Source organism: Hibiscus syriacus, unplaced genomic scaffold, assembly GCF_006381635.1.
Source record: "Hibiscus syriacus cultivar Baekdansim isolate YM2019G1 unplaced genomic scaffold, ASM638163v2 tig00111318_pilon, whole genome shotgun sequence".
Taxonomy (NCBI): domain Eukaryota; kingdom Viridiplantae; phylum Streptophyta; class Magnoliopsida; order Malvales; family Malvaceae; genus Hibiscus; species Hibiscus syriacus.
Window position 1 is genome coordinate 378,266 of NW_024063058.1, and position 23,724 is coordinate 401,989.

Here is a 23,724-nt window from a genome sequence, read left to right on the forward strand (position 1 = left end):
ATATTCATTACCTACATGAACTAAGCGACCTAAGTGGTTAAGAAATTTATTGTTATTTTTAAGATCTTGAGTTCGAGCATTGCAAATGTCAAATGTATGAGCGTTTATTATCTGATGATTAAAAATCTTTGAACAGATACTACATGGTATGTACGTAAGTTTTATATAAAAAAATCATTAAGTATACTTTAGACTTAAGTAATAATCAAATACAAAAATATCCCTCAAATCAATAATTACACTGCTTATTTGCGCACAAATTACATGCATAGATGATGCGTACCTATATATATATATAGATCTAAGTCAATCATGCCCGTTATGCTTTCAACCTGATGCGACTAATTAATTCATAATAAGAAGTCTGGGGGGCTATAATTGGCTATTTGACAGTTGATACCCACAAAATAGATGCAAATTTTTATCGTGTGGGCGCCATTCTTCACCGACAAGAAGGCGAACGCGGCTCCACAACTATTTGGACCAGAGCAAGGTTTTTCGGTCGAGCTTCGGCGTCACATCCCCGCCTCCCTGTCCAGTGTCCACCCACACTTACAATTTTATCTTCCATAAATAATTGTATAAGATTTTATATTAAAATTAAATTTTATATTTAATAAATTATATTATGAATTTAAGGTATAAATTATAAATTTTTGAAGAAAGGTTAAATTATTAAAAAAAATAATTAAATTTTATAAAATAAGGGTAATCTATGTCAAATACCACTCACTTTTAGGCGCTAACTCGAAAATGCCACTGACGTTTTAATTTTGTCAATTTAAGAACTGACGTATATGTTTTACTCCAAGTAAGCCACTCCACCGTTAATCCGTTAACGGGACGATGACATGGCATGGACAGGCCATGACGGTGATGACGTGGATGCCGTACCAAAACGACGTCGTTTTGCTTGAAAAAATTATTTAAATAATATACAACTCATGGGATTTGAACCCCAAACCCCTGGATATTAAACATATTACTTAACCATCGAGCTATCTTATATTTCTTTGTTGGTTTTTCTATAAAAGTTTTAAAATTTTAAAACTCCAGTTAACAATGCTTGAACTCCAAATAAAATTGTTGCTTAACCCCTAGCATCGATATCTAGTACCCTTTATCTCCATCTTTATTCTCTTGTTGTCATCACCATATTCTCAAAGTTGTTGCTTTTAGTAAATTCAAGAACACGCCCAGCAGATGTACAAGTTCTCAAAGATCTAAAAATGATGTGGACCCTCCTTCCATTGCTCTGGATCTTGATTGAGCTCCTGGGATTTCTCCATTGACCCATGCGATAACATCTTCATTGACCACTTCACTTGCGGCCTCAAGTGTGATGTACTCGTCTCTGGTTCGCTTCGAGTTCCTGACTCGTTCTCCAATTTATAAGCTCCTGGTAAATGCACATCACAGGTGCATCCAAGCTCATTAAGAAACCAAAAATGTCAAGGTTAAACTAGCTCCATGCCCAATGAATATACGCAATGCTGAAGCTAAGCATATGGTATTTCCAAATTACAAAGAACTTTCAATCTTGAATCTAAAATCAGATATCAGTGACTAATTGAAGATCACATGCTTACAAAGACCATTTGCCTTCAATAATAAGTCCAAAGAAACAACAAAATGTACATCAATGCAACACAGTTGTTAGTTTAAACTTTATAAATGTGCAGCACCTCTTCAAGGCAGAAATTAATAAAGCCAGAAGGTTTTTCTAATTGCTTCAACTTGCAACAAAAACACCTTAAAATAGCACGAATGCATATTCAAAGCTAATCAAAACAATAATATCCCCCACCCACCCACCCCCAAAATAAAAAGCTCCACAACCCTTGTAATGAATATTACCACCCGATTCACTAGCCATATCACCATAGGAAGCATCCATTGCAATTTGACCAAATGAGTTTTCTACATCTTCCACCTTCTGATAGAAACTGTCCATCTATTCCTGCACATTTAACACGCTTGGTTCGACTAGGTCTCTATGGGAACTCAGTCACCGTTGAAGATCCGTCGTTCTTGGCTCACTCCCCCACCTTAAAGAACTCTACCTTGACAACAACCATCTATATGGACCAATTCCTCCAAGATTTAACAACCTAACACGCTTGAAACGACTCGAAATCCAACGAAACTACATTTCCGATGAGTTTCTTGATCTGGGTTCACTCAGAAAGCTTTACTTTCTCGACGCTGGCGATAACAACGTATCCGGCCAAGTCCCATCAACGTTTCCAGTATCTCTCGTTGAGCTCTCGATGAGGAACAATAACCTAGACAACATCGACAATATTAGGTTCTTACAAGTTATAGATCTCAGTCACAACATCTTATACGGTGCAATATCATCAGTTTTTTTTCAAGCATCGTTAAAAACTTTTATAGAAAAACCAACAAAGAAATATAATAGCTCAATGGTTAAATATTATGTTTAATATCTAGGGGTTTGGGGTTCAAACCCATGAGTTGCATATTATTTTAATAAATTTTTTCAAGCAAAACGACGTCGTTTTGTCTTTATTGAGCATCAAAATAGTTGTGTTGAAACGACATCATTTTGGTAAGGCATCCACGTCACGGCCCGTCCATGCCATGTCATCGTCCCGTTAACGGATTAACGGCGGAGTGGTTTAATTGGATTAAAACATAAACGTCAGTGCTTAAATTGATAAAAATTGAAACGTCAATGACATTTCGAGTCAGCGCCTAAAGGTGAGTGATATTTTGACATAGATTACCCATAAAATAAAATAAAAATTTTAAAGAACGATTGCTTATACCCACCTCCTCGATCCTAAGGTGAGGAAGTAACATCAAGTTAAGATTAACAAGGGACAATGAAGCTTTAACTTACATCAACAGTTGAACGTCAAGTTTAGTATTGGAAAGACTTCAGACTACGCACAAAAACACCCACCAGATTTGCCCAAATTTGTGTCGGTTTTTTCACCGGATGGTCCTCGTAGTTGTACAAAAAAGCGTTATAAAGGAAAAAGATCAGCAGCGATTCCAGCTTTGTGCGTCGGTGGAAGTTTTGAAAAGGACAAGGTTGTGGATAACGGCAGCGTAGCTCTTATGCCTCACACGGAAGAACATGCGCTTCCATTTCAACTCCACGCTCGGACACAGTCTTTACACCCCCAAATACCTCTACTAACGGTCTTCACTACTGTTGGCTAGTTACGTTTCCGTAGTCATTTTCAATTAACTTAATCTCTATGTTTACTTTTATTCGTTTTACTTACCCTAGTACCGGTACTCTATGTTTACTTTTATTAGTTTTACTTACCCAAGTACCGGTAAACATTTAACGACTCAAAAATAACCTTAAAGCAAAATAATAGGTAGGTGTCGTAACCGGTTTTCGTCCGGGCACGAAATATTTATTTTTGGCGGGGAAATTGATGTGAATAAATAATTTTGAAAATAATTTGTGAGTCGCCATCGGCCTTTTGGATCAGGTAGGTCGAATACCTAAAAATTATCTTTTAAAAGAGTTTTTAAGAAAACCATATTTAAAAGATGAACTGATCTGCGTTTTATAACCAAAAATTCGTTCTTTTTAATAATAAAAAGGGATTCGTGGTCGGTTACGTTTAGGGAAGGATTAGCACCCCTACAACGCCCAAAATTGGTACTTTTTAATTATAAATTGTCTCTATTATTAAAATTTAAAAATTCAAAAATATATTTAATTTATAATCCTATTATTTCAAAATTATATAAAAAATATTTATTTATTTAAAATATCCGAAAAGAACTTCTAGGTGCCTTAAGACAGCTCTTTCTTTGATATTGATAAATATTAATTTAAATAATATGGTTTACTTTTAATTTTAAAATATCAGAATAGGACATCCAGTTGTATTAAGACTGTCCTTTTCTTCAATATTAAAAAAAATATTTAAAAAAAATACTATTTATTATATATTTATAAAAATATTTAATAAAATATTTAATAATATAATAAAAATACAAAGACTACTAAAACAATATTTAAAAACAATAAAATAAATGAAAACATATAAAATAAATGAAAAAATAAATCAAAAATCTAATTCATAATTAATCTAAATTACAGGGATTAAATATGTTATTTCTTTATTTGGTGACTAAAATAAATTATCTAAAATTTGGATATTAGAATCAAATAAATTAAAAATATAAACTAAGGATTAAAATATTATTATTAAAATTAATGGATTAAATCTGTAATTTATCCTAAATATATTATTTTAATATGAAGGACTAAAATAAATAAAATTAAAATTCGAAGACTAAATTAAAAATATTATAAATTCAATTTAGTGACTAAAATGTAAAATTTACAAATACGAAGGACTGCGGACGGGGTTTAACTATTTCATAATTACGCGCATAGTCCTTCCCGAAACGACGTCGTTCGGGAAGGACTATAAGAGTCCAAATCGGCTGGCCCGAAGGGCCAGCCATTTCATTTCTTTCTTTTTTTTTTCTTTCTCTCAAACAGAGAGAAGAATTCTCTGTCTTCTCTCTAAACTGAGAGAAGCTCAGCCGGCCGGCAGCCGTTAGCCGGCGTTCATCCGCCGTCAACCACCGCCGCCGGCCACCGTCTTCGGTGGCTGGAAAATTTTTTTTACATCTAAATGTAGATCGGACCGTCCTAATGACGGTCCCGATACTTTTTTCCGTTAAACGACTCCCAATCGGAGCAGATCTACAAATATACCTTCGGTTTTTGTTGTATCCGGCGAGATCCGTGGTCGAGGCTTCCTCGGTAAGTCTCTTCTTCCTTTTTCTTTTTTTTTCTTGGTTTTCTTGCTGCTGAGATCGTTGGTATTAGTTTGTATTTTCTCTGTTTTTTTTCTATGTCTCTCTCTATTCTTTTTTTTTTGTCTCTCTGTCTCGTTCTATATCTCTGTCCCTTTTTTTTTCGCAGATGGGTGGTGGCTTTTATAGCCACCACCGTTGTAGCTGTCGGACCGGTCCGAAGAAGGGCTCTCGGTGAGTCACCGGACTACCAGTGGTGACTCACCGAGTAGCCATAGCGTGGACGGCTGGTATATTATCTTCTGGAGTCTTCGGTTGGGACGTGGCAGCGGCGGAGGCGGCGAGATAGCAACGGCGGCCGCGTGTCCTTAGGGTATCAGACCCTAGGGTTTCCCTCTGGCACCATCTGGACCGTTGGATCTTGCCAGATCCAACGGCTGTGAGCTGAGGCGGCTGGGTAAATTAGGGTTAGGAAACCCTAACTAGAAACCTAAGTATTTAGGGTTTCTGGTTGGATTTGGACCGGTTCTGGTTGGTTTGTAACTGGGCCGGTCCAGTTGTAATTGGTCTGTAATTTATTATTTATTTAATAATAATGATAATAATAATAATAATACTAATAATAATAATAATAATAATATGGATAAAAAATTAGTATCTTCAGCTGCCCCTCTTTGCTCATTCTTGTGTTAACAAGAATAGAGCAAAGATGAAAAGATAATAAAATTTTTTATCCATTTGGCTTTACTTTGATCATAATGGATATATTGAATAAATTATTCTCTTTCTCTAGATGAGTTCTTCTTATTATGAACTTTCTGCTGGGGATGATGATGACCTCCTTTCTGTGATAGAGTCATTCAAAAGGTTGAATATGCTCTTGATGAGTTCTTCTCATTATGAACTTTCTCTAGAAAGGCTAATGCTAATCTATCTCCTTCTGTGATAGTATCAAACAAAGGTTGAACAAGCTCTTCTCATTATGAACTTCTTCTTCCTTCTTCAGATGAGTTCTTCTCATTATGAACCTTCTCTGGCAAAAATAATCCATCAAGTGATGAATTCAAACAAAAGGTTGAACAAATTCTTCTCATTATGAACTTCTTCTTCCTTCTTCAGATGAGTTCTTCTCATTCATGAACTTTCTCTGGCAATGTTGATCCATCAAATGATGAATTTAAACAAAAAGTTGAACAAGTTCTTCTCATTATGAACTTCTTCTTCCTTTTTCAGATGAGTTCTTCTCATTATGAACCTTCTCTGGCAATGTTGATCCATCAAATGATGAATTTAAACAAAAAGTTGAACAAGTTCTTCTCATTATGAACTTCTTCTTCCTTCTTCAGATGAGTTCTTCTCATTATGAACTTATCTGGCAATGAATGATCCATCAAATGATGAATTTAAACAAAAAGTTGAACAAGTTCTTCTCATTATGAACTTCTTCTTCCTTCTTCAGATGAGTTCTTCTCATTATGAACTTATCTGGCAAAAATAATCCATCAAATGATGAATTTAAGCAAAAAGTTGAACAAGTTCTTCTCATTATGAACTTCTTCTTCCTTCTTCAGATGAGTTCTTCTCATTATGAACTTTCTCTGGAAATGCTGATCCATCGAATGATGGATTTGAGCAAAAGGTTGAACAAATTCTTCTCATTATGAATTTCTTCTTCCTTCTTCAGATGAGTTCTTCTCATTATGAACCTTCTCTGGCAATGATAATCCATCAAGTGATGAATTCAAACAAAAGGTTGAACAAATTCTTCTCATTATGAATTTCTTCTTCCTTCTTCAGATGAGTTCTTCTCATTATGAACTTTCTCTGGAAATGTTAATCCATCAAGTGATGAATTCGAGCAAAAGGTTAAACAAGTTCTTCTCATTATTAACTTCTTCTTCCTCTTCAGATAAGTTCTTCTCATTATGAACTTTTTCTGGAAAAGCTGATCCATCAAATGATGAATTTAAGCAACAAGTTGAACAAGTTCTTCTCATTATGAACTTCTTCTTCCTTCTTCAGATGAGTTCTTCTCATTATGAACTTTCTCTGGAAATGCTGATCCATCGAATGATGGATTTGAGCAAAAGGTTGAACAAATTCTTCTCATTATGAATTTCTTCTTCCTTCTTCAGATGAGTTCTTCTCATTATGAACCTTCTCTGGCAATGATAATCCATCAAGTGATGAATTCAAGCAAAAGGTTAAACAAGTTCTTCTCATTATGAACTTCTTCTTCCTCTTCAGATAAGTTCTTCTCATTATGAACTTTCTCTGGAAATGTTAATCCATCAAGTGATGAATTCGAGCAAAAGGTTAAACAAGTTCTTCTCATTATGAACTTCTTCTTCCTCTTCAGATAAGTTCTTCTCATTATGAACTTCCTCTGGAAAAAATAATTCATCAAGTAATGAATTCAGGGAAAAGGTTGAACAAATTCTTCTCATTATGAATTTCTTCTTCCTCTTCAGATGAGTTCTTCTCATTATGAACTCTAACTGACACTGCTGATCCACCGGGTGATGAATTTAAGCAAAAAGTTGAACAAGTTCTTCTTCTTCAAATGAGTTCTTCTCATTATGAACTCTAACTGGTAATGATGATCCATCAAATGATGAATTTATATCTTTGCTAAAATCTTTGAAATTCCTGTCAAATTTTAACATGGATAAAATGAATGAAAATGCTCCTATTTTGCAAATGTCTAAATATGATGCATGAATATTGATGCAATTTTTCATTTTACTTCAAAATGGTGAACTCTATTTTCCTCCACTTCATCATTTATTGCCAGGGTCACCTCTGGATATCAGTGTAGCAACTTATGCTATCAAGCTTGCATTTCTGAAGAACCATCTGATCAACTTGTATCTTTATGTCTTCTTTACTTCATGAAAGTATCAGAAGAATTGTTTCACTTGTGGAACTCTTGCTATAGTCAGAGCTATGACTTTGATGCCCCATCTTGTCTTGGATAAAACCAACTTTATTTGTTTGGACTTGTGTAGAAATCCCATAAAGTTTTCATCTTTGAAAAGAGAATCTGTCATCTTTGAAAAGAGAATCTATCATCTTTGAAGAGTGTAGATGTAGATATGCCTGACTCAGCAGGGATTAATTAGGAGAGTAGAGCCTGTTCTAATTTGACTCTTGAAACATATCACAAGGAAGATTTATTCCAATTCCTTTCATGTCTCCACATATAATCAGATTTCGAATAAGGCAACTTGGACCATATTATGTCGAGATGCTTAGCAACAACTTGTCGTTCAACCTTAGTTGGCTCCACTAGTTTCTTGTTGTCAAAATTTTCATCTCTCCTTCTGTGGAAAGAAGTCTTCATTATATTTCACTTTTAATCTTGAAGTTGAAGAAGACAAAATTCATCTTGGGTCAATAAATGGAAACCATATGATTGCAACACTGGTTCAACACCATAATCACTGGTTCATAAAACATTTGACAACACATTCATCATCTCATGTGGCTTCTGCTTGGATTGCCGGTCAAGAAACTTCTTTGCATAGTGTTTAAAACTTTTGTATAATGTCACAAGACCATTTGAAAACAAAACTCCATGGGGATTCAAGTGTGATGTTGGTATGACCAAAAAATTAGTCAAATCCACAAGATATGCTAGTGCTAAATTGAAGAAGAGACACCAACTGATCTTGATATCATCTCGGGCAGATGCAAAGTGTGATACAGATCACGTTTTCTTCTGTAATGAGCGTTGTAAGAATTAGAAACATATCAGCTATAGGGCCATGTACAGGAAGAGGTTCATGGAATTCTTGCCGCTGGGGATGAAACACCCATGATAAAACCAAAATAGATGAAAACCCAGTTCACCCTGGCTAGCAATGATGATCCCAATAACAACGGGAATAACAGTAATATAAGTGAGAGTCGAGTCTCCCTTTTCAATGTCATCAAGGAAGCAAAAACTGATGTGAAAAACAGCTTCATAATCTCAATAGTATAGTTGAAACTATTTGCTAGGAATCTCAAAGAAATATTTTCAATTATCACCGACACACAGAAGGCCAAATTCAATGCTGAAATCTTAAGGAACTGAAACCTGGATCGAGTAGTCTGCCTGAGGATCATCTTTATTTATGCAACCGTAATGTAGTTTATCAAAGAACACACTGTCATACGGTTAAGAATATTAGGTTTTTGAAAACATACTTGCTGAGTAACATTTGTTCAACAACATGATCATAATGTAACTGCCTGATGAACGAAGCAATTATGTATAGTCAGTTCGACTGTCACTGTTTTACCATTTTCATTCTTCACACCTTTCTGTCTCATTGGAAATATTTTTTCAAGTCAATGATCTTGACACAGGATGATATAGGCCTTCAGCATGCCCCACATTGGCTAATACAAGTGTTCAAAATGCATCAACAGTTCTGATTCTGATTGAAATGGGTTTTCAGCATGCCCCAGCATTTTGCTGATAAATATTCAGAATATTTCAACATTTCTGATTCTGTTTGAAAAGGGTTTTTAGCATGCCCCAATATTTGCTTCTTGTTAATATGAGTCTTCAAAATACACCACATGGATCTGTCTGAAGTGAGCTCTAAAATGTCCCAATATTGCTTCTTGTTAAGATGAGCCTACAAGAATGCCCAAATATTCATATTGCTGTGAGCCTTCAAAATGCCCCAATATCTATTTCTGGTTGAAATGGGCCCTCAAGATGTCCCTCTAGATTTATCTGATTCACTCTCAATCTCTGTTTGACTGGAATGTCATGATCCCCACGAGGTCCAATTTTGACATTGATTTGTTGTAGGTACTTGTAGCTTTATTCGTGTCCCAAATCTATTTATCTTGAATACTCTCATTCTGGTGTCACTAAACAGTAGTGTTATCAAGTAACTGAAATTTCTTCATGTTGTCAAAACTTAAGAAGTATTCAATCATTCTGACAGAAACGTCTGAGATATGTATCTTCTGAATGAGGTGACCCTTTTCTGTATCTGGAGGGATTTAGTCAGACAGAGCAGTGAAAATAGTTTGGTAATCCGTTCCAGGCTGACACAGTGGCTTATCATCTTTCAGTGAAAGCCATCTCTGAAATATACTTTTTTTGTGGGGAGAGAAACCAATTTATGCGAACAGTAATCTGATGCAATAGCAAGACTACATATACAGTGGTACAGGCTCATAAAAATCCATACCCATGCAACATGTTGATTCTGATAATAATTCATCTGATTATGAAGCGATCTTTCAGGATGATTTCACAGATATTGATAGTTCTTCTGATATCGAGGAAATCATGAGTTCTGATTCTGATGAGGAGAGTAAACTGTTATACTTGACAAAAATGAGATTCTCAAAGGCTGAAGCTTCAATAACCATGGAGAGATGTGGTTCAGATTCATCAATTGCAGAATTGACAGATTTTATATGTGCTGATCAAATGTCTAGGGTTACTGATGCACTTCTTATGGTAGAAGATAGGAAACCATTATGCAATGATCCCAATTACAAGCAAAGGCAAAACTTGGGTTATGATTTGTGGAAAAAGGAAGAAGCAGAGGAAGCTTGAAAAGAAGCTTCTTAATGAAGATGATCATGCAGTTCATATTTCAATTCCAATGATCGGTTCTGTAGTTCCTACCAAACCAGATCAAATAACTCAAAGAATACTTCCAGAAGATGCTATGAACAAATTCATCTTCTAAATTCAATGATTGGTTTTGCCAAACCAGATCAGATAACTCAAAGAACACTTCCAGAAGATGCTATTAGCAAATTCATCTTCCAAATTCAATGATTGATTCTGTCCAACCAGATCAGATAACTCAAAGAACACTTCCAGAAGATGCTATTAACAAATTCATCTTCTAAATTCAATGATTGGTTCTGTCCAACCAGATCAGATAACTCAAAGAACACTTCCAGAAGATGCTATTAACAAATTCATCTTCTAAATTCAATGATTGGTTCTGCTAAACCAGGTCAGATAACTCAAAGAACACTTCCAGAAGATGCTATGAGCACATTCATCTTCCCAATTCAATGATTGGTTCTGCTAAACCAGGTCAGATAACTCAAAGAACACTTCCAGAAGATGCTATTAGCAAATTCATCTTCCAAATTCAATGATTGGTTCTGCTAAACCAGGTCAGATAACTCAAAGAACACTTCCAGAAGATGCTATTAGCACATTTATCTTCCAAATTCAATGATTGGTTCTGCTAAACCAGGTCAGATAACTCAAAGAACACTTCCAGAAGATGCTATGAGCAAACTCATCTTCCAAATTCAATGATTGATTCTGTCCAACCAGATCAGATAACTCAAAGAACACTTCCAGAAGATGCTATTAGCAAATTCATCTTCCAAATTCAATGATTGATTCTGTCCAACCAGATCAGATAACTCAAAGAACACTTCCAGAAGATGCTATGAGCAAACTCATCTTTCAGTTAATGTTTGGAATAGGATATCACAATACTTATTTGATGTAGAGCCAGAATTTGTAGATTCGAAGTATTTCCATGCTACTACACTGAAAAGAGCTATATTCATAATTCTGCCAATTAAGAACAGATTTTCTCTTATTTTGCTTCCTCCATGTGCTGATGCTTTTCCATTGACAAAGAAATGATGGCCTTCCTTCGAGTGTTCAGAAGTATGTTCTTGATGAGTGCTGAAAATGGAATCTAGTAGGGGTTGGAAGGAATAAAGTTACTCCACTTGAACCTGATGATGTGGAAATGTTTCTAGGTTTCCTTAAAAAAAACATACACAAGGATCTGTATAGAGACATGTTTCTCAGTGATATCAATGTCTTGTTTCTTTTTGCTGGAATCAAAACTACAAAGGTTGCCTTCTACTGTCTTAGTATATCTTTGAAAACAGATGTGCAAGAACTGAATGATGATCAGTTGGAGCAATTGATGAGTAGATTTGTCGAATTCGACCTTGTTGTAAGTGGCATCCAGCGTAACAACCTTACTGGAAGAAATAAACATCATCATGATGAACTAGAAGATTTTTGTTAGTGCATTTTCTTGCAATGATTGCTACAACAAACTGTCTCTTCTGCTGCTTCAATATATCCCACTCTTTTCGAATTATGGAACGGTTTAGTTGACAGTAAAATTTGTCATCTTCAACTTTTGGAATCCTGTAACCAATGTTACCCTATATAAAAGGCCTATAAGGGTAGATTCTGTTCCAATGTCTTATTCTGTGCCATAAGTCCTCAAATTCAAATTCAGCAATCTTCTGAATGACATAATGAATATCATCTTGACAAAGAAAATGATCAGCATAGAAGAAGTAACAATAATGTATCAAGACTTGAGCCAGCATCACGGTATAACCAGAGTGCAGGTAGTGACTTGTTCATGGCTTTATGATGTAATCTTCTAGAGAACATGAATTGATGGTTGGGGGAAATAATCTTTCTGGTGATGCTTATCGCCCTCAGCATGAGATAAATGATAATCTTTCTTGATGAATTGCTAATGTCATAGGAGAGTGTCACAAGTTCAATTCTCCAGACTTTCTGGCTTCTTGGACCACTTGCCTTCAAAATGTGAAGCGCTTCATTCTTCTGGCTTCGTTCATTCTTTTTCTACAACAGAGGTAGAATAAGCAACAATTGCTTTTAGGATCTTCCTCATTTGAGACTGTATTATTTGAAAATGTTTTTTTCTCCTTTCTTTATTGAAGAATGAAAGAATTTTGCAAAGTATTACCCCTTTCAGGTTCACAATATAATCGAATCATAAACAACGAGTTTAATGAATATCAAATAAATCAACTACACTTTTAAATCATTCAAAAATCATAGTCCTATGGCAAGTGTCAAAATTATTGACTGATTTAAGGTGTAGGTGGATTTTGGTAAAGTAGGTTCTTTCAAGTTGGTTCAGTATGTCGTTTTGGCTTACACTAACTTGAAGAAATGGTTGTTATGCCCATCTTGTAGAGATGCTTCTTGTTTCCAGAATCTCAGGAACATTTTTGAGATGTGTGGTGCTTCATTAAGAGCTTAAGATCGTCTCTTATGTCGTTGTTGCACCATTCAATATTCGAGCCGCCTTTTCAGGTTTTCAACTCGAATCCTCCTTTGGTTCTAAGATGTTATTTAAAAATTTATATCTTGAACCCACCTTTATCATTTTTCATATCATGCATTAAATATTTTAAAAACCAATTTTTGCAAATAAAAATCAATCTTGGAAGGTGGAATGAATTCTGAAGATATTCTCTTTTACTTAGAAATCCATGTATGATTAGAATGGACTTTTCAGGTACGTAACGTAGGCCATGGCTTATGGTTATGAAAAAAAAGGGATAAAAAGGCCCAAATAAGTGTTTAAGGGTCATCAAACCAAGGATCAATTCATTCTGATGCCATCAATCTTGCCTTGCTTAACTTGGATCTGCTTTGTTGGGGATTTTTCCATCATTTGGATCCCTCTAGACTGCCAAATTTTGGATTCATTTCCATTTTCTCATATCTTCAGCATTTCTTGCTTTTCTTGTTTGTACTTGATCAACCTTGTAACTTGAGGCTCAATAATTCACCCATCTTGATTCAATTTTTTCTTTTTTCTTTTCTTTTTTTTTGTTTTGTTTTGTTTTTTTTCCTTCTTTCTTTGCTGGATGAGTATAATACTTCAATTGCTTTGATCACCTCCTTTTCCTTTTACATTTTGGAGGTTTTCCATTATTCTTGATTGGATTGATCTTCAAGCACTCTGTATTTGACATACTTTGTAGTTCAAAACTTTCATGAATTCATGGAAACTTGTCTTCGTAATAAAACTGTATTGACAATCTTTATTCTTGTGAGCCAATATCCTTTACCTTGCCCCCCAATGTAGAGGGTGATCATTGGTTAGGGTTGAATTAGAAGAAAAATTATTCAGGCTCAAATGGGGACAACAAAGGATATATATATATATATATTAAAGGATAAATGAAACAATGCCGTTCATCATCTCATACACAGAAACCTTTGTAAAAAGAGGTATCCACAGGGGGATGAATATTCAAGATTAACTTTATTTACATGAAAAAAATGTAATTAATGCATGATAAATTTATTTCAATCAATCACTTTCCCCTTCTTCTTTGAGTATGCCCTAATCACTCGAAATTATCATCAATGAGTTGGTCCATGATGCCTCATCTAGTCTCTTCTTGCAGTAAAATTCACGAATAGTTGAAAGTTTGGTTCTTTTGAGGTCTTTTGGTTTATGATGGTTTTGTATTTGGAAGGACAAATGTGTGACTTATAAAGTCATGTATATGGTGGAAGGTAGTATAATCAATCAATCGACTCTACCCGAGAAGGTAAACATCTAGAGTTTGTGTCTCAAAAACAGGTAGAGACATTTCTTCAGAGTCTCAAATAAATGTAGTGTCAGGATTTGGTTTTGGTAAAGGTCGAGTAATTGGTGTTGGATGGGATATGGAATATATAATTTTATCACTTGCCAATAGATCTATAACTCTTGCAAATTTAAAAGAATATTTAATCTACTTGATACTCAATAATCTCAAGATTAAAACTTGATTCTTTGCTCATAACCATAACACAATTTATTTTTTTGCACAATTGGCGGAGAAAGAAACAAAAAAACAAGTTCAAACAAGATGCTGAAAATAGAAAGTACTACAGTGGTAGATAACACTTCCACTTGTTTTTGCATCATTACTCCTCTAATGTTGGGTGTGTACTTAGCCCAAGATTTTTATCCTTATTTGCCCCCCATTCCTTGATCGTTTCTTGTGTCAAGACTCCCTTGTCGACGAGCGTCTCTATTTCCTTTAACAGTGATCAACAATTCTCTGTTGAATGTCCAGATATTCCCAAGTGAAAATTACAGAAGCTATTTTGATCATAGCAATTGGCATAAGGCTTTGGTGACATCTTCACCAATCTTGGTGTAATGTATTGACTTTTAACCAAATGAGGGTACAGGTCTGAGATAGATTCTTGAAACACCTTCAGAGTTTTTCTCGCTCGCGAGGCTATCACTTTCTTTGATCGTTCTGAACGAATGAATGCTCTCATGTTATCGAGGGGGTTCTGAATGCTCATTTCAGCTATAACTGGGGTAATATTAACCAGATTTCTTAAGTTGTCCTTTGCCTTACTGGTTTTTGGAGAATCTGATATATGTATCTGAGGTGTCTTCTGGGTTATATCTGCCTCATTCTTTCTTAGACCTATAGGCCAATCTCGAATTACATCCATGGGAGCCTTTTGATTTCTTTTCCCATTTTCTTGTGCCCAATATTCTTCGTAGGATTTGGTTATATTAGTTTCTGTTGAAGAAACAATTTCTGAACATTGAACCTTCACCCCTTCTTTTACCTTATATTTTTGAATTGCTTGCTCTAAAGGGTCTGGGAAATTTCTCTTAAGGTTACCAGGAACCTTAGCTGAACAATTTGGAATTCCAGTCTGATTTATCCAAGGAACTTCCTTATAGGTCCAATTATCATTTGGAGGCCACTGTGATTGATCAAGTTGTGGAGTAATTGATCTGGCTGAGAGCATTTTTGGATGCAACTTTTCACTCGAACAGTGGAAGGGAGGAAATTGAAATCCCTGCACATTCTTTTTCTTCTTGATCACTCTATAAGATTTGGCACCATGTTTAACTGAATAAGACCTCACTGTATTAACCCCAGCTTCTTTCTTGACTTTAGTATTGTCAGAGCCTCTTATCTTGCCATTCTTGATAGCCATTTCGATGATTTCTCCACTTATGATGATGTCAGAGAAATTATTAGGGCCAACCCCTATCATGTGATTAACATAAGGAAATTTTAATGTGCTGATGAACAAAGTAGTGAACTCTTTTTCAGTCAATGGTGGATGTACTTGAGAAGCAACGTCTTTCCATCATTGTGAATATTGTCGAAAGCTTTCATTGCACTTCATATTCATACTTTGCAACATTGTTCGATCAGGGGCCATATCAGTCATGTGCTTGTATTGACCCAAAAAAGCTTGAGCTAAATCCCTCCAAGAACGTATTTGAGTACGTTTTAGCTGATTATACCATCTGGATGCAGACCCAGATAAACTGTCTTGGAAACAGTGGATCAACAATTTTTCATTCTCTACATAGCCAGCCATACGACGACAATACATAGTGATATGATATGAAGGGCATGTGGTCCCATTATACTTCTCAAAATCTGGAACCTTGAACTTTGGTGGAATAACCAGGCCAGGGACCAAACTTAGTTCTTTGGCATCAAACCCATAAAATGACTCAACTGTCTCTATAGATTTTATCACCTCTTCTATATTTTCCAGTCGTTGAGTGAATTTTTCCTTCTCAACTGATTTGTTTAGGTCAAGGACCTTATTACAAAATTCATCAGGCTCCAACTCAGAAGTAGTAGAACAATTAGTGGGGAATGATGCTCCAGCTTGATATGGTGAGTTCTTAACAGCAAAATAAATTGGTGACTGAATTTCCTGAGGTATAGAGGTGAACTCAGGAATCTGAACAGGTGTAACACCCAAAGAATTTGTGGGGTTTTCAACAAGACTCTTTCCAGCAGTCAAATGCTTATCAATCATTTCTTTCATATTGTTCAGTAGATCGATCTGAGAATTAGCTTTGATTTGTGCCAACTTGCTCCTCAGTTCCTCTTGTATTTCTTTCTGCTTTATCTCAAATTTGGCTAGCCTATCTTCAGTTTCTTTAGACATTTTTCTTGTGTCGTGCTGAGCGTTCTTGCTTCAAGGAAAAACCAAGATCACTTCGTTTGGAATCCTTATTTTAATGAATGAATGTTTTAATGTATTATGAAAAAAATGCAAAGATGCCAAATGCAAATGTAAAATTGTAAATGTAAATTATTTAAAATACCAGAATAGGACATCCAGTTATATTAAGACTGCCCTTTTCTTTGATATTGAAAATAAATAAACATTATTATTTAATTAAATATGTTTTAATGCATGATGTAAATTTAAAAATGTAATGTAAATACAAACGTAAAAATGTACAAATGCAAAATACAAATGCATGTATGAAAAGGTGTTACTCAAGAGTGATCATCTTAGAACAGATTTCATTGAACACAAAAGTTTCGGTACATCAAACAAAACTTTACATATAGGGATATCTTTCACTTCTAACTTCTCCAAAGCCCAGTTAGTTTCCATTTATGCTCAAAAGTTGAGTCTTCAGTCTGCTTCATCTCCTTGTAAAGTCAGCTAAATTTATCATTTAAGAACCATATTATTTGTCTGGACTGCAACTTCTTCCATGACATTCTCTTTCATCTTCTGTGTTATTTCTCGGAGTTGCTCATTTTCCCTTGTAAGAGATCCTTTCTGTCCAAGAAGTTCTTGAACAAGATCTCATATATGTTGCAGTTCTTTTTCAGCTTGGTGACCCCTGTGATCCACTCTTGTGGGGTACTTCCCAGGCCAGTATTTTGAAAAGCTTGACTGATTTTCTGAAAATCTTCATGCATAGTTTTCATTTCTGTGCTCAATTTCTTGTTTTGGTCGTTCAAGTCCTTCAAATAACATGCTTGAGCTTCATAAAAACCTCCACTAATCTGAATGCCCTGATTGATGCTCTTACCATAGACTGCTTTTGGTATCAATCTGGTAGGATCTTTGTGTAATACTTTTGGTATTAATATAACAGGATCTCTGTGTGCTTTGCTTGCTTCTATCCTCGGAGTTTCCTCAGGATGTCTTTCTTTGGCCGCATCATATTTTGTTTGATCATAAAACTTTTTGTCCATTTACGATTTCTTTCCAATATGATGAACAGTCTTTCCAGTAAACACCTTTTGGTTATGCCATGATCATGTAATGCAAACAAAAGAAATCAAATATAAACAAGTTTAGAGCAAACAATATGTATGAAAAAAATGAGAAGTGAAAAAAAAATTGGTTAGTACCAATTAATGGAAAGAAAAGATCCTATTTATCAAAGTATAAATCCTAACCTCATGCTTTCTAGTTCCATGCTTTGTTTGGAAAAATTAACCTAACTGTATGATTTCTAGTTCGCAGGCATTTATTCAGAAAAAAGAAAAAAAATAATGAATAAATTAAAAGCTAGAACTTATTTCTCCTTTGTGTACACTTACGGACAGAGGTTCAATATTGTCTTAGATCAGGTGAAGTGCTAGGGTTTATTATATGCAAGGTTTCAGATCTAAGAATAAAGGTACTCGAACTGTCCTTGTTGATGCCCCCTTGGGCTGTCAACCCTCAATCCAAGTCCATTACAGACTTAAGCGGATCGAGTTCAATTCGAGGGGATACATTTCTCTATACCTGACACGGAGAATAAATTCTCACGAAGACATAGAGCATATGAACCCCGAAAGTTACTTGCTAGGTCTGACACGGAGAATAAATTCTCACGAAGACGTCGCTTTCACTCCCACTTAAAAGGGACAAACTCAATTATAGAGCTTTATGTTATGCAATGCAAGTGTTGTGTGTGAGGAGAAATGTTCAAACCTCTAACAGAAAAAATAAATAATGAAATAAAATATTTTGCAAATAAAATGAAATATTAATAAGAAAATATATAAATACTATGAAAATAATAAGTATATATAAAAATTTTGAAAAGAAAGAATTAAAAATTAAATATATGAATTTTTAATTTATAATTAATAGAGACAATTTATAATTGATTTTAAAAGATTGAAAAATCCCCAGCAGAGTCGCCAAGCTATCGTAACCGGTTTTCGTCCGGGCACGAAATATTTATTTTTGGCGGGGAAATTGATGTGAATAAATAATTTTGAAAATAATTTGTGAGTCGCCATCGGCCTTTTGGATCAGGTAGGTCGAATACCTAAAAATTATCTTTTAAAAGAGTTTTTAAGAAAACCATATTTAAAAGATGAACTGATCTGCGTTTTATAACCAAAAATTCGTTCTTTTTAATAATAAAAAGGGATTCGTGGTCGGTTACGTTTAGGGAAGGATTAGCACCCCTACAACGCCCAAAATTGGTACTTTTTAATTATAAATTGTCTCTATTATTAAAATTTAAAAAATTCAAAAATATATTTAATTTATAATCCTATTATTTCAAAATTATATAAAAAATATTTATTTATTTAAAAATATCCGAAAAGAACTTCTAGTTGCCTTAAGACAGCTCTTTTCTTTGATATTGATAAATATTAATTTAAATAATATGGTTTACTTTTTAATTTTAAAATATCAGAATAGGACATCCAGTTGTATTAAGACTGTCCTTTTTCTTCAATATTAAAAATAAATATTTAAAAAAAATACTATTTATTATATATTTATAAAAATATTTAATAAAATATTTAATAATATAATAAAAATACAAATACTACTAAAACAATATATTTAAAAACAATAAAATAAATGAAAACATATAAAATAAATGAAAAAATAAAATCAAAAATCTAATTCATAATTAATCTAAATTACAGGGATTAAATATGTTATTTCTTTATTTGGTGACTAAAATAAAATTATCTAAAATTTGGATATTAGAATCAAATAAATTAAAAATATAAACTAAGGATTAAAATATTATTTATTAAAATTAATGGATTAAATCTGTAATTTATCCTAAATATATTATTTTAATATGAAGGACTAAAATAAATAAAATTAAAATTCGAAGACTAAATTAAAAATATTATAAATTCAATTTAGTGACTAAAATGTAAAATTTACAAATACGAAGGACTGCGGACGGGGTTTAACTATTTCATAATTACGCGCATAGTCCTTCCCGAAACGACGTCGTTCGGGAAGGACTATAAGAGTCCAAATCGGCTGGCCCGAAGGGCCAGCCATTTCATTTCTTCTTTCTTTTTTTTCTTTCTCTCAAACAGAGAGAAGAATTCTCTGTCTTCTCTCTAAACTGAGAGAAGCTCAGCCGGCCGGCAGCCGTTAGCCGGCGTTCATCCGCCGTCAACCACCGCCGCCGGCCACCGTCTTCGGTGGCCGGAAAATTTTTTTTTACATCTAAATGTAGATCGGACCGTCCTAATGACGGTCCCGATACTTTTTTCCGTTAAACGACTCCCAATCGGAGCAGATCTACAAATATACCTTCGGTTTTTGTTGTATCCGGCGAGATCCGTGGTCGAGGCTTCCTCGGTAAGTCTCTTCTTCATTTTTCTTTTTTTTTCTTGGTTTTCTTGCTGCTGAGATCGTTGGTATTAGTTTGTATTTTCTCTGTTTTTTTTTTCTATGTCTCTCTCTATTCTTTTTTTTTTTTGTCTCTCTGTCTCGTTCTATATCTCTGTCCCTTTTTTTTTCGCAGATGGGTGGTGGCTTTTATAGCCACCACCGTTGTAGCTGTCGGACCGGTCCGAAGAAGGGCTCTCGGTGAGTCACCGGACTACCAGTGGTGACTCACCGAGTAGCCATGGCGTGGACGGCTGGTATTATCTTCTGGAGTCTTCGGTTGGGACGTGGCAGCGGCGGAGGCGGCGAGATAGCAACGGCGGCCGCGTGTCCTTAGGGTATCAGACCCTAGGGTTTCCCTCTGGCACCATCTGGACCGTTGGATCTTGCCAGATCCAACGGCTGTGAGCTGAGGCGGCTGGGTAAATTAGGGTTAGGAAACCCTAACTGGAAACCCAAGTATTTAGGGTTTCTGGGTTGGATTTGGACCGGTTCTGGTTGGTTTGTAACTGGGTCGGTCCAGTTGTAATTGGTCTGTAATTTATTATTTATTTAATATATATTTAATAATTAATAATAATAATAATAATAATAATAATAATAATAATAATAATAATACTAATAATAATAATAATAATAATAATATGGATAAAAAATTAGTATCTTCAGTAGGTATATAATCTGTGGGTAAAATACACACCAGGTCAGTCAATTATAACTTCGGTTACAAACAAGGCACTTTTTAAAGGTTACAATTTAGTTACTCGATTAAATGTCATTGCAAACATATCAATGACCATTAAATAAAATATAGAATAGTGATGTGTTATGATATAATATTAATTTTATTTCTTAAAAATTATACATTTTATCAATTTGGTCTTAATAGAATACAAATGATTACATTACTATATTATTCAGATTCGGAAGAAAATAAAACAATGTATAAGTTTTGATGACTAAAAATAATTTTATAGTAGATCACATTAGACTTATGTTTCAATTTTAATAACGGAATAACATGTTTGTAACAATATCCTAAACGAGTTATTAAATTATAACTTTTAAAAAATATGACCTATTTATAGCCAAACTAATGATTGAATGACCCTGACATGTATTTTACCCAAAATAGTTATACTGTAAGTGAGAAATGAAGCAAGTAGAAGACAAAAGTAGAAAAAATTGCCGCGCGTGAATCTCGGTAGCTCATCCCTACCACCCGTACCCGTACCCGTACCCATACCAAACCCTTCCCTTGTTTCCTATAAGAGACAAATCTCCTTTCTTTCCCATTCTTCTCTTCACCCAATTCCTTATATATACTCTGCAACTCTTTTTTTCTTTTCCCGTTCAAAGCTCGTGGTTGGATTCTCTACATTTCCATTTTCATTCTAACAATTCAGATCTCTGCACCAATCAATCATCGGGTTGATAAGGTTCGTGTTTGTCTTCAATTTTTATCCAATTCGTGGATCTTTAGAGATTAGATTCTTTTCTTGTTGATCTTTGTTCGAATTCCTTCAATTCAACCCAATTTTGCATGCATATTCTTCTACATCGGAGCCATGTCTGAACCCCCGGCGAAACCGGTTCTCCAAAAGCCACCCGGATACAACGACCTAAACGCCCCGGCCGGTCCCCGTGGGTTTAGACCACCGCCGCGGAAACCGATTCTCCCACCGTCTTTTCATCCCAAGAAAAGAAAGACTAATTATGGTCGCGCTTGTTGTTGCTGTTTCTGCATCTTCTTTTTGATCTTCCTTCTCCTCATTATTATTTCCGCCGCCGCTTTTTACCTCTGGTTCGACCCGAAGTTACCCGGATTCCACGTCCAATCGTTCCGGATCTCCCGATTTAACGTCAGCAAAAGACCCGACGGAACCTACCTCGATGCCGAAACGACGACGAGACTGGAAGTGAAGAACCCAAACGGAAAGATGACTTACTATTACGTCAACACGGAGGTTGATGTCACCGTGGTGGAAGGTGCGTACGAGACCGATTTGGGAACGACGTCGGTGCCGGAGTTCACTATGCGGAAAAAGAGCACGAGGACTTTGAGGGCAGGAACAAAGGTGAGTAACAAGTTAGTGGTCAACGAGGTCGGGAACAAGCTCAAGGTTCGGTACCGAAGCAAAAGTTTAGCGGTGAACGTGGAGGCTCGGACGAAAATCGGAGTGGGAGTGGCGGGGTTGAAGATCGGCATGGTCGGCGTCACAGTTAAGTGCGACGGGATGTCCAAGAAACAACTTGACGGCGGCGACATGCCCAAATGCGTCATCAACATGCTAAAATGGTAAGGCAACGTAAGTGAAATTGAAACAAAATATAATGACTTGGTTTGCAGGCTGGAGGAGAATCTCTTATTCTGTCATTTTCGTCCATCAAGTTTCCTTCGATTCCCCAAAATGATTAGATCTAATTTTGCTTCAATGCAGGCTCAACATTCACTGAAACTGATCACAGGTACTGATCAATTTGATGGATTGGGCCGGGCTGGGGGTTACATTTTGTATCCACATTGGATTGGATTGTAGCAGTTAGGTTCGGCTTTCATTTTTTGTTCTTTACATATAATTAATAATCAGTATTTATTCACACATTACATTATACTTGAGGGAAAAGAGTTATCATCCATCATAGTAAAAGCCATAACGCGTGCAACTTTGCCTTATTGTATTTGTATTAATCATTTGATTATTTTGGGTGGTTGTTTTTTTTAGAGAACAAATGGAGAGGTGGTGTGGGTCTTTAAGGGAAATAAGGTGTCACGTTGAGATGAAAGTCGGATATTTAAATTACTATGGTATGCTTTATATGACTGTCTCGTGAAGTAAGGACAAATCCTCGATAGATATAGGGTATCTGCTTTGTGTCTTAGACAAAATGATTCCCATCTTTTCTTTAATTGACCCTTTATTGCCGTTCAAAATTTTTTACGAATCAATTTATCTCAGTAGTTAAAATAATCATTATTGTTTTTAAAGTTCACGGGTTCGAGCATCAACGACTGAGTAGGATGATTGAACATTTATTGTTAAATGGTTGAGAGTATTTTAAATAGATAATACTTTGTAATCACCTTAGCTTAATAAAAAAAATCTCATCTCACTTTAACAGTAGAAGGATGCACTTGTTTTAATCCTTAAATTTCCATTATATTCTTTTTTATTCCCAAATTTCTTTTCGCAATGAAATAATATTGATATCAACATTGATATTAATTGTTTTATTATTTTTTACATCATAATTTTTTTTAAAAATTGAAAAAAATGACTTTCATTCTTATGTAATGCTGGCCTTTTTTTAATATATAATTTTTTTTATTTTTAATAATATGGTAAAATAATAAAATAATTGACATTGACGTTTCAATAAGAGAAAAAATAGCTGATATCAATTGAATAGTTCAATATTGTTTTGTTATATTTAAACCAATTTAATGAACAAAAGTAAAAATTTGAAGGTTAAAATAAACTCAACAAAAAATTTAGGTTAAACTATGCATATAGTACCTAAATTATTAATTTTGGTATACTTCAATATCTAAACTTTCAATTTTTTCAAAATCATACCTAACATTTAATTTTTATTTCATTTTAGTACCCTACCATTAAAAACTTAACGTGTTTAGTACTTATACTATCAGTTTTAGTCCATTTTAGTACCAAAACTTCAATTTTTCTAAAAAAATAACGTTAAATTTTGAACGAATGTACTAAAATAAAATAAAAATTAAACTTTAAGTTTGATTTTGAAAAATTAAAAGTTCAAATACTAAAATGGAT

At 34.7% G+C, this 23,724-nt stretch overlaps 1 protein-coding gene across 2 annotated transcripts; it reads left to right on the plus strand.

Annotated features, from left to right (window-relative positions):
• Positions 1–21,456: 21,456 nt before the first annotated feature.
• Positions 21,457–22,583, plus strand: LOC120158504 (NDR1/HIN1-like protein 6). Of its 2 annotated transcripts, none has more exons than XM_039169326.1 (2): positions 21,457–22,242; positions 22,375–22,583. In XM_039169326.1, the coding sequence occupies exon 1, from the start codon at positions 21,502–21,504 to the stop codon at positions 22,234–22,236; it is 735 nt and encodes a 244-aa protein (XP_039025257.1). In that variant the 5' UTR covers positions 21,457–21,501; the 3' UTR covers positions 22,237–22,242; positions 22,375–22,583. The 2 variants fall into 2 exon arrangements, with proteins under 2 accessions (XP_039025257.1, XP_039025255.1); XM_039169324.1 differs by having other exon boundaries at positions 21,457–22,232.
• The last annotated feature ends 1,141 nt before the right edge of the window (positions 22,584–23,724 follow it).

Coding starts and splice junctions, on each gene's coding strand:
- LOC120158504 (XM_039169324.1), top strand. CDS start 21,502: ATGTCTGAACCCCCGGCGAAACCGGTTCTCCAAAAGCCACCCGGATAC.